The 12,215-nt window shown below is 38.2% G+C and overlaps 1 protein-coding gene across 1 annotated transcript in view; it reads left to right on the plus strand.

The window, feature by feature from the left end:
* LOC121637246 (metabotropic glutamate receptor 4-like) overlaps positions 1-12,215 on the plus strand; it is a 218,966-nt gene that overhangs the window by 168,774 nt on the left and 37,977 nt on the right. The window contains exon 7 of the mRNA XM_041981278.1: positions 11,551-11,751. Coding sequence (XP_041837212.1) covers positions 11,551-11,751 — 201 coding nt within the window. The remainder of the gene's footprint in view (positions 1-11,550; positions 11,752-12,215) is intronic.

Here is a 12,215-nt window from a genome sequence, read left to right on the forward strand (position 1 = left end):
TTGCCAGATCATTTTTTTTTAAATATATAGCCTACATTTATCAAATCATTTTGGGATGTTTTGTTATCAGGGCTGTCAAAAACAAAATAATGAAGAGATAAATCTTTTAAATCAGCACATTGTTTTTACCACATTGACTCATAAACAATAAAGTTAGTACACATGCCATATTAAAAATCATCTCTGCAAAGAAATTGATTTTGGGCACGCAGGTGCCTTTTTACAGCGGACAGTTTTCCGACCTTACATTTATGTAAGGATGACTGATTTTATACATCGCACAATTAATCACTAAGTCGTCGCATTGGGGGTGGGGGTCGCAAACATATGTTGTTTGGGGCTCAAAAAGTTTGAAAACCACTAATCTAGGCGATCTTCACTGAAGCCACTAAGTTTATTAAGTGCAAAGAATAAAACCTCAACAAAAAAAAAAAAGAAAGAAAATCTTTGTCCTGGTCTATCATCATGTTGACAAATGAATAACTGCACTGATATGAGCTGAAAAAGGACAATATTAACAGAATTCTGCTGAATAGTGTTACAATACAACAAATGGGAACTCAAGCGCACTCAGGCTGTTTCATCATTACAGACATGCACTGTATCATAATTGCAGGTTTGATCCAGATACAGTCTAGAACCTCTTCACTACATCCAGCCATGAGTGGTGCAGAAAGCAAACTTTAACACTCAGTAATTGGACTCTTACAGCAGCACTTTCCTGGAATCACAGAATTCAGTCTCATACTGTCAACTCATTTTAAGAAGCCAAACCTATTATCTGTAATTGCTAAGATTTATTCTCACAATGAGATAATTCCAATTGGATCTTATTCAATCTAAAAGCTATGACACATCCAATAAAGTAGAGTAATAAAAAAGTGACATTTGCATTGTTTAGGCTGGTTGTTAACATTTAAGAATAAACAAAAGTTCAGCTTATTTTCGGAATATGGCAGGAACATGCTTAAAATATAACTGCAACTGACACATCACAGAGCCCAAAATATGCAAACACAAATGAGAAATGAAAATGTAATTATTCAGATTTCATACAGTAAGCTCAAGCATCCCATATGCACATAGATATAAAAAGAAAACTTAGCTTACGGAGAGGAGACTGTAATCTGCAACAGCAAGCTATGAAAACTGTATTAGATTGTGCTGCATAACATTCAAGTGGAAGAGGAGTGAATAATACAGGAGGGAAAGAAGAAGAAATCAACACATCATCAGATCAGACAAAAAATACTCTCACATCTGCACCGAGGAGCGTTTTTGTAGCTTGAGTAATGAGTAATGCATCTTTGGGCAGAAAACACAAAAACTCTGGGGAATCAAAGGAAATCAAAGTAATTGTTTTCTGGCTGTGAGGTGACAGCGCTAACCATGGAGCCAAAGCACCATCCTGGAGCCATATGTAAAAATATACAATCTGTAAGTAGCTTCCACTCAGACAGCTGTATTTATAAACAAGGCCGTGTCGTGACAGTATGCACACAATGTGTCCACATAGGACTTACACAGTGGTAATCCACAAAAGCAGCACATTAACTGACTGCATGACTAAGAAAATGTAAAAGAGAGAACATTTAGAGGCATATTGTATTTTACTGACGCATCTATAGATATGAGCATCTCTATACCTATTTAAAGACAATATTAAAGGTCCCATATTATACATTTTTTCAACAATTTCATATGGGTGTCAGAGGTTGAACAACATTGTTTTCAAAGTGTATTACCCCAAATTCAGCCTTGGTCCTTCATCTCAGCCATTCTAAATGTGGCTCTAGTGAGCTCTACTAAGAACGGGCTGTTGCTGTGTCTGAAACTTTAAATATTCATAAGTGGTGCCGGTCCACGCCCCTCTCTAGGAGAAGATTCAGCTTTTGCTGGCGCTCGCTCTGTGATTTCAGAGGGCAGGCTCAGCTAGTCAGGGAGGGTATGGTGCAGGTCAATGGCAGTATTTACTACCAGGGCCAGTGGTTATTTCCCTTTGTGAGGTCACTAAGGGAAAGATTTGAGACTCACCCATTTGAGCATACATTTGCTAAAAAGTAGAGCAAGCAAGTGAGAGAGAATTTTCTCATTTTTGGGCCTCATACGCAGGCTATGAGGACACATACAAGTGTTAGAAAATCTTTAGAAAGTGGATTTTGCAGAATATGGGACCTTCAATTTTAAATTGTGCATTAACTTGAAACCATAAACGTATACATCAGTAGCCTGGTTTCACGTTTTCATTTATCGAGTAACAAATAAATCCTGGTTATTTGTTTCAAAATTGTCAGTTCTACTGTATGCAAAGTTAAAACTTATCAATAGCTTTTAATTTATGAAACCATCAAAACCATAGCGAACAGTCTAATATCAGTACCATAATAAAGAGGAAATGACTGCACCAAGAATGTGTAAAAACATTATTTGTGTAAAAACAGAGGAAGCCAGAGCAGCAGCAGAGTGGTAGGTGTTAAATGACTCTGTGGACAATGTTCTGTGGAAATGTACATTACGCTGACTCATGTTAGCTGTTGTGCAGCTACAGGTAATTTCACCCACCTCGACTTCCTTTTTACTCAGTTTTTTTGAGCAACCAGCTTTATTTTTTTCTGTTTGTAAGTTGAATAACAACTTCAATATGGGGATTTGCGGGACATCGTTGATATAAATAGGGGACAGAATATGAGAAAAATGAGAAACTATTTCAGTAAAAAACAACAATATACAGCATCACCATAAATTGCAAACCTCAAGATGACAGCATTACAAGCTTCATGAAAGCAGGATTTACAGTATAACTGCTGTGTTACAGCTGGGGTATAAACTGTTTCACAGTGTTGTTTACATGAGCAGTAACTCTGCATCACACTTGAGTGAAACAATATAAACAATATGAGCAGAGAAAGAATGTAGGACTTTCTGGGATTGTAACGTCTAATCTGCTGGCCATTAATTTAATGTGTCTGGTTGTAATAAGCTTCTGTTAAAGAAGCCATATTGTGACACTAATTATTTATTTTATTTAATTTTTTTAGAAGTGGTACAATTTACTGCCATACCTTTGCTGAGATTTTGTCAAAATACCACTGAGGTACAGTACCACTGCACCTTTCACAGCCATGACCTCTCCCTCTGTTCAGCCTACCTATTTCAGGGCATGAGGTGACTCACTTGGGTTCATTTCATCTCTCTTTTCCTCAGGGTCTGCTTCTTTTGAAATCGCTGGTACTCAATAACCCTTCAAGCACTTTATTTGTAGTGTGTTCATGCATTGAACTGGCCCAGATTTTTAAAAGGAACATATGGGAAAGTCACTCTTTTCTGTTCTTAAGAGCATATTCTTGGGTGCCTGAAGTCATGACCAACTCAAAAGTTAAGACAAAGGCTAAGCTAAGAGAAAAGACAATGCTTTTTGTACCCTTAAATCTGAAAATGTGACATTCAGTGAGCTGTTTAGATTTGCTGGATAAAGTTACGTTGCTGTACGATGTTATCCAGCCTCCTCCCTCTGCATCTCAGGCAAACTTCCACTTCAGATGATGCTGCATTCACTGTCTCTCAGAAGTTGAAACTCTTCCTCTTTTTTGCTTTGATTTTGTGCATTTAACTGAAGTCATAAATGAAATGATGATTATCTAACAGTATTCTTTGTAATGTTTTATATCCTGGCTCGGAAATCTGATGTCTATTTTTTCTGAATTGATTAATTGTTTCATCTTTTAATTACAAGTTGGATGTAAGAAGTTCTGATTGCCATTCTATCGATGAATACAGCCACAGTAACAACTATTAAAAAACAAATGTCCCTAAAGTATTAACCATGAGCAAATTGCAAATGTTGAATTGCAGTTGAGGGAAATTAAATAAATTAAGAATTAAATTGCACATTAAGTATTTATTTTTATCAGCCTTATACATGGTCTAAGTTAAAATGCTTTTTATTAAATGCTTGCTAATGCTGTAGCTCTAAGGGTTATTTCAATCTTACAGATCTCTAAAGAGGCAAAACCGGTTAGACGAGGAGTGTGAAGTCATGGGTTACACAACCCTCAAATGACCCACTCAAATAGAAATGCAAATTAACTAAGCAAAAGGTGTTCATGTACTGTTGATTTTGCTTTGTTTTTTTACAAAAACACATCACAGATGTTACAATAAGACGTAAAAAAATGGTGTTAGCTTGTGAAAAAAGGCTAAATGTGTCTCTTTTCAAACAATGTGCTTTGTGGAGCACTGTTGCTTCCCATCACTGAAGTAAATCAGAACTTTAAACTTCTGACTGGGAAATATTTAAACAGCAATTTAAAGTTGGAGTTTCTTGTTGGGATATAAAACGTTTCAGTGCTGGTGGAGCATTGTTGGCTCATGTCTATCTTAACTATGTGACTGCTGGTAAGAATTTGCTTCTATCAAAAGTTTTGACTACCTACTGCGTAGGTAGTAGTTGCCAGAGTTAAAACAAAAGTAAATGGTTTGTGTAAAGTGTAAACATGTGCCCCTTTTCAAATCGCTTTCTGTGTTTTAATTCATGACATGCACACATCAGCATGATAGACTATCCCTACAGCAGGGAAAGTCTCTTCTGTCACTCACCTCACTCATTACAGATATTTTAGTGTTAAGCTTCACTATCAGCTCAGCTTCATGTGGAGTGAAAATCTCAGAGAATTTGTTTGAAGTTAAAGTGTGACACTGGTGGTGCCTCTGTGCTGGTGGAGAGCTCAGCGGTGTCCCTGAGGCAGCTGTGCGAGAGCCACATGGGGCGTTCTGCGAATTATCGGTGTCCTGCCAGGGTTACACTGCTTAGTGTGATCAAAGGATAAGGAGGGCATGAGTGACTGGAGAAAAAAAATGAGACTTGTCTTTTATCTGTGAGCGAAGGAGATGTAAAACTTGTATTAATTAATGTGGAGAGGAAAGCTAAGGTAGAGCAGGAACTAGTCTGTAGGCTGTGTGTTTTGCCTGGACATTAATGATGAAAGGGAGCTGCAGAAAACAGAGCAATGCAGATAAAGCAAACAAGTGCTTTTTCATTCAACCATCTATTTTTTAAACCGCTTATCCTGAACAGCCTTGCAGGGTGGCTGGAGTCTTTCCCAGCATGGGCATGAGATGGGGAATATTTTGGACAGCTTGCCAGTTAGTAACAGGAGGATTTTCTTTTGTATGAAAAAGAAAAAAACAAACAAACAAACAAACAAAAAAAAACGTATTCAGCATAGAACAGGGTTTAATCATTTGAGGATGATTGTGAAACTTTTTTTTTCTTTTTTTTTTTACAAGTGCTGTGATTTCTGTTAAATTCTAAATAGTGTCTATTTATTAGATTAATTTAATACTAACATACAAACTTACTTACACTTAAACAGTTTCCTAACCTGGACAGGGCGCCAGTCTATCTCAGGGACTGGTAAAGAGACACTCTTTAGATAAATTTAGAATCACCAGTTAATCTAACATGCATGTTTTTGGATTATGAGAGGAAGCTGGAGTACCTGTAGAGAACCCAAACAGACCCAGATCACTTATTTTGGAGTCAAATCATTCTTGCATGTGTATTTGTTCAGTTGGACTCATGCTGGCCTAGGTGCAGAGTGTGGCTGCTCTGCAGTTCCTGTCTCTGGCTTTGACCTGGAAATAACATGAGAAGAAATAAGAAAAACAGAATAACCGCAAGGGATAATGTGCATCTCATTTGGAAAGAAATAAAGCAAACAGCATGTACAGAGCTGTAAGAATGTTCAACTCACTGTTTAATATGCTGCGGATTTGCTGCCAGCTAATTTCTTTTTTCTTTTTTTTCTTTTGTCTGTGATGTAGTAGGTCAACTGGAAAAATTCCAATACTGACATGCTGAAAGAGAGTAGCTATATATATATATATACATACATAGTGTAGTACAGCATATCAGAGCAAAGTGAAGAAACTGATTCTTATCCCATGTTTGTATAGTGGAAAGAGGGCACTAGTCCAATTAAATGACCTAGCTGGTTGAAAATTCACATAGTGGGACCCATCTGCCTTAAGCCAGCCACCATTGCTCCAGTCCCCAATATTTACCAAATGTTTAGAGAGAATTATCTCTTAGATCAAAGCTACCATTCCTGTCAACTTTGATCATACCAAGCAAACAGAGGATGCAATCATAACTACACACAGCCCTCTATGCTGCCTTCAGTACAATAATTCCTAACAAACTAGTGCAGAAACTGAGCATCCTGGGCCTTGGCAGTCGCTGCGCACCTGGATAATGGACTTCCTGAGGGACAGGCCTCAGAATGTCAGGATGGTAAACTTTACCTCATTCATTCACCTTCTTTAACACTGGCACACTGCAGGGGTGTGTATTCAGTCCTCTATTTTACTCCCTCTTTAAACATGATTGTTCCCCCATTCACCCCACCAACACGTTATCAAATTTGCTGAGTTGCTGATTGCAGACAATGATAAGTCAGCCTACAGGGAACGAGCTCAGCCTCGGAGATGACAGTGTCACACCAATAACCTCAACCTATACATGCCAAAGATCAAGATGGTGGTCAACCGCAAAAGATCAAAACATACTGAGTCCTCCCCTCTCTTCCTAGATGGAGAGGAGATCAAAAAGGGGGAGAGCTTCAAGTTTCTTGGGACAGACCTCACATGATTCACTAACATTTCTCACGAAGTACAGAAAGTACAGCAAAGGCTCCCTCAGCACCTGCTTTTACATTTTTGTATAAGGTCCACCATTAAGATCCCCCTGACCTACTGCTGCACTGTGTGGTTTAACAGCTGCATAGCAGAGGACAGGAAAGACTTATTGCAGAGTAGATTCCCCCAGAGACATCTATACTGGCCCACTCCAGCAGAAAGCCAGTTGTATCAGTGAAGACCCCACACACCCTGGGCACTCCTATTTCTCTCTCCTCCAGAGCACTCAGGATAAAAACAGACAGTTATAAACAGCTTTTACCCACAAGCTGTTCAATGTGGTAAAGCAAAAACAGAATAATGTATTAGTTTTTACAAACCTTTGCCGCCTGATGAGGAATTTCAGTATATAAACCAGACCAAAAGGATCGTCTTTATAACCAGCAGAAGAGCAGTAAACTGTAAGTAACACTCTGAATTGGAAATCAATTATGTAATTTATCCTGCTATATTCATATGATCACAGTAAAATCCTAATTTTGATATTAAGTTATTGGGTTTTTGCCCCAAGCAGAGGCTTCATTGATAAATCACTTGACTGACTGCAGCTTGTTGTGATTCCATCATTTTAAATGTGAAGATCTGTTTATTTCTATTCTTTCTAAGCACATTTTGGACATTTGTATTCCAGCTTAATATTGTGGTATGGTGCAGTGTGACATTTAACAAAATCTACTAAAAATATTTTTCACAGAATAATCAGCGATAAAAAAGTATTTCTTCTTTGAGGTGGACAAACACAGACTAGCACAGACTGTGAAATGGAATTGTTGGGATACATACCAACAGTGTCACATTAATTAAAGAGGCAGTCCAAATGTCTTGGCAGGAAAAGACTGGAAGGCCCGTGGCTCATCACAGGCCGAATAAAAAGGTCAGAGGTCTTGAGCCCACACTCTCTGTCACATAAAGTCATGTGTGACACCTCAATAGAAGACACCCACACTCTGCTTTTGCTTTGCTTAATCTAAAAAGATTTCTCTGAAATGCCAGACTGAAAATGTGTGTGAGAAAGCCAAAATGCCAACAGAAAGAGGCTGTGGGGGAAAAAAGGGAAATGGTCTTATGCAGAAGACACAATATAAAGTTAGTGTGGGTGGCCTGCCAAGCCTGTAACTGAAATATCACTCTAACACCCACTCTGGCTCACAGGGTTCCCTGTGGCATTAGCATGGCAGCCAAAACTGTGACAATCTCTGTCCAATCAAGGCCCTGTGGCCCTTAATTACTGAGCCGTAACCTCCAACAATAATTCATGCATTTGAAAAGCTCATGAGATAATCGAGGACATTAAAAGCCCTCTGGTGTGAAGCGAGAAGCTGGAGATGCAACGAATAAAAGATAGCTGAGAGGAGAACTCCTCTGATTTGGGGGTGGCACTCTCTTAGATTGAAGTGGCCACTGAAAAGAAGCTGAACCATAAGAGAACAGATGTTGAATGATAAATGACTATCTGATATAAAATGCTTGGTTATTCACTTTCTTTGCTGGTTTATTATTTGATGAAGTGAGCTTTAATATTATTACAAATCATATTGTCCATCCATCCATTGTCTATACTTGCTTATTCCAGTGCAGGTTGCAGGTCATGTTTCACCTAGTAGTTTTTGAAAAATTTTTATTCTTTTTGCCTCTTTGTTCAGATAGCTCAGACACAATTTTGGCAGGTGATTGGCAGAAGGTGAAAATCTGCCAAAGTTTGGTAGTGTTGCTTTAAAGGGATCTTATTTGTGCTTGTCCCATAAGTGAGGTTCACTGGAGCTGGTCTGAGATCTGCAGTCAGCATGTTCAGTGCCTACGCCTCCTGATTTTCAGAGCAGGAAATGCCCTTAAGTTTTGTCTTGCTTTTGAGTCTCTATTTTATAGATGGATGGATGGATGGATGGATGGATGGATGGATGGATGGATAGATAGATAGATAGATAGATAGATAGATAGATAGATAGATAGATAGATAGATAGATAGATAGATAGATAGATAGATAGTTTTATACTTTTCAGTTTGCAGCAATGTGAGTCCTGTTGGTTCTGTATAATAACAACAAGCAAGTCAGTTAAACAGCATCACATCATTAGGTACTGTTTCGTTTTTTTTTTTTTTTTTTTGTTTTTTTCTTTTTACCCAACAGTACAGTCATTATTGTAGGAATTGCAGCAGCATATCCCCCTGCTGTGCTCTTATTAACTTGCAAAGCCTAATTGAATTCCATTTAGCAGTTACATAAATATACGCCGCTCTATCATTAGCTCGTCCTTGGTAATTAGTCTATTGTTAATCTAAATTGAACACACCTGCTTTATATAATCTCTTATGCACGTACAGCATAGTTACATAGAGGCGACTTTAAGATTTGAAGCTCGTGAGAAGAACGGAGAAGTCAGGATTGGCATGTTGTATGTCCTTCTCAGACCTCACCTCAACACAGCAATTTACAATCACAAAAACCTATGGAACAACTTGGGACAAAATTAATAAACTACATTAAACCTGCTATGGGATAATCCCAATCCTGTGAAAGCATGCCTCAATTTCCTACTTATTCGATTCTTTGTTGTATTGAAACCTGGACAAACAGGTCAGCATTCAATCAAATTTATACATACATCAGTTTCTTAAAGCTGGTAATAGAAAATGCTACAGGGTGTACAGTTAATAGTTAATGTTATACACGTCAGCCCAAAACCTGATGCCTACAGAGTCACTCAGGGGGAAATCCATGTATTCCCTCTAGGTGATACAAGAAACAGTTTTGTTTTTAACTGATGAGATTTCCCAGAGGAGAAAAACTTGCACTCCAGATATTGGAATTGATTTGCTCCTCTGCAGCGATCCAGATATTTACCTTCTAGCTAATTGCAAGAGGCAAGACCCATTCAGTGCAGAAGGAATAAGACTCACAAAGGAGCAATGTATTTTCTTCTAGGCCTTTTGGACTGATGCCACATCTTTCATTTAAAAGGTTCAGCTCATTCCCAGTAGCTTGCACACAACTGTCCTACTTGAGCAGTTCTACAATATAGAACTGACTGCTTACATATACACTTCCTGGACAAAAAAAAAAAAAAATAGTGACCACCTGGATTTAACTAAGCATATAGGTACGAGCATCCAATTAGATAATTACTGCATGGGCGATTATTTTTCAGCTGGCAACAAATTATTTAACCCCAACTGATGCAATGAGGAGCTTCTCATTTCTTAAACAACCATGTGGAAAGACGCATCCTGTGGTCGTAGAAAATGTTAGTTTGTTTTAGAAGGGTCAAATCATTGCCATGCATTAAGCAGAGAAAACATCTAATGAGACAGTTGGGACTGCAATGTTTGGTAAAATCAAATGTAAAAAAAATAAAATAAAAATCTAGTGGAACTCAGGGCTATGTTTAATAGTGAAAGTAAGAGTATTTCCACATGCACAATGTGTAAGGAATTCAAGAGCTTGGGACTGAACAGCTGTGTAGCTATAAGAAAACCACTAATCAGTGAGGCTAACTGGAGAAAAAGACATCAATTTACTTTCTGCTAGGGAGCATAGATTGGACTCTGGAGCAATAGAAGAAAGTCATTTAGTCTAAAGCATCCAGATTTACCCCGTTCCAGACTGATGGGACCATCAGGGTAAAAAGAGAAGCAGATGAAGTGATGCAGCCATCATGCCTAGTGCCTACTGTACAAACCTGTGTGGGCAGTCTATGGTCTGGGGTTGCTGCCTTTCAGTCAGGTGTAGGTTCACCAACATTATGTGCCCAAGGCATGAGGTCAGCTGACTACCTGAATATGGCTCAATGGATTTTTTTTCTTCTCTGATGGCATGGGTATATTCCAAGATGACAATGCCAAAATTAATCAGGCTCAAATTGTGAGACTGGTTCAGGGAGCATGAGACATCATTTTCACACATGGATTGGCCACCACAGGTCCAGACCTGAATTACATTGAGACTTTGGGATGTGCTGGTTGGACTGTCCCATTGTCAATACAAGATCTTGGTGAAAAATTAATGCAACACTGGATGGAAGATATAAAAGCTTATCGAGACAATGCCACAGTGAATGCGTGCTGTAATCAAAGCTAAAGGCAGTCCAACAAAATATTAGCATGTGACCTAATTTTAGTGCATAAACAGTACTGTTCAAAAAGAAATTTTAAAAAAACAACAAAAAAAAAAAACTACTCTATAAAAAAATCTCAAGATGAATAGTTTTCTTTCTTTATTAAATGTGGCTGTAACTCAGATGGAAGAGCACTTATCCGTAAGGTCAGTGAATTGATTTTGGTCTTCCCCAGACACTATATGCTGAAGTGTCCTTGGGCAAGAAACAGCTTCTCAATGTGTTCATTGGTGTATGAATGTGTGTTTGATGAGCACTTAGTATATACATATATATTTGCTGTATGAATATGCATGTGAATGGGTGAATGTGACATGTAGTATAAAAGCGCTTTAAGTAGTCAAATATGACTTGAAAAGTGCTATATAAGTACCGTCCATTTACCATAATGCTATCATTGCACCAAATACGGGGCAGTACTTTCAGCCTGCTTCAAACAAGGGTAAGTGACACACTCATGAGTAGATAATTCATCTTGTTGGATGCAATCATGAAGTCCTCTTGAGTCTTAAATGAACATATTTTCATTTTCCCTGATTTCATAAAGTGGATGATAGAACTGAAACTCCTATTTTGATTGTGCATTTCAAATCCACTTGTGAAATCCTTTTTAGCTTCCCTAACAATTGCTGTTTGTGGATATTAATGCCAGACTCAATCACTTTACATGATTTCAGTGCATGTTACCAATGCTAAGACAATTCTGCAGTTCTAATCTTCGTGTCTGTTCTTGTCTTACAGATCAGGAGCGAATAGGAAAAGATTCACATTATGAGCAGGAGGGAAAGGTGCAGTTTGTCATTGATGCAGTCTATGCAATGGCTCATGCTTTGCACAACATGCACCAGGAGCTCTGCCCAGGGAAGGTGGGTCTCTGCACCAAAATGGATCCCATCAATGGCACCCATCTGCTCAAGCATATCCGACGGCTAAACTTTGCAGGTCAGTAAAATTTCTTTTGATTGGAATATAGATTTTAAAGGGTTTTCTAACAAGAATTTTCATGAAAATAGGTTGAAAGAGAGCTTAAGGAAAAATGTTTTAAAGCTACAGTGTTGCAAAAATAAATAAACAAAAAAACAAGTTGCAGAATGAGCCACATTTCATGACAATCCAGACACAGTGTGTAGTAATAATACATTGCTGTGGATATACAGAGAAAAGTCGATTTGGTTTAGAATCAGATCAAACAATAAATAATTCAATTAATACTTAATCAGTCTCAAGTTGGAAATAACTCTCTTTTACCATCTAGTTGTACTAAAAGCAATGGATTACCATATTACAGCACCCAGGAGCAGTTGGGGGTTATGGAACTTGCTCGAGTGGTTCACCCTTGTTGCTGATTGGGGTCCAAGTCCGAGTCCTCTAGGCCCAAGTTCACCTCTTTAAGTACTTGACCACCA

Source organism: Melanotaenia boesemani, chromosome 3, assembly GCF_017639745.1.
Source record: "Melanotaenia boesemani isolate fMelBoe1 chromosome 3, fMelBoe1.pri, whole genome shotgun sequence".
NCBI classification, from domain to species: domain Eukaryota; kingdom Metazoa; phylum Chordata; class Actinopteri; order Atheriniformes; family Melanotaeniidae; genus Melanotaenia; species Melanotaenia boesemani.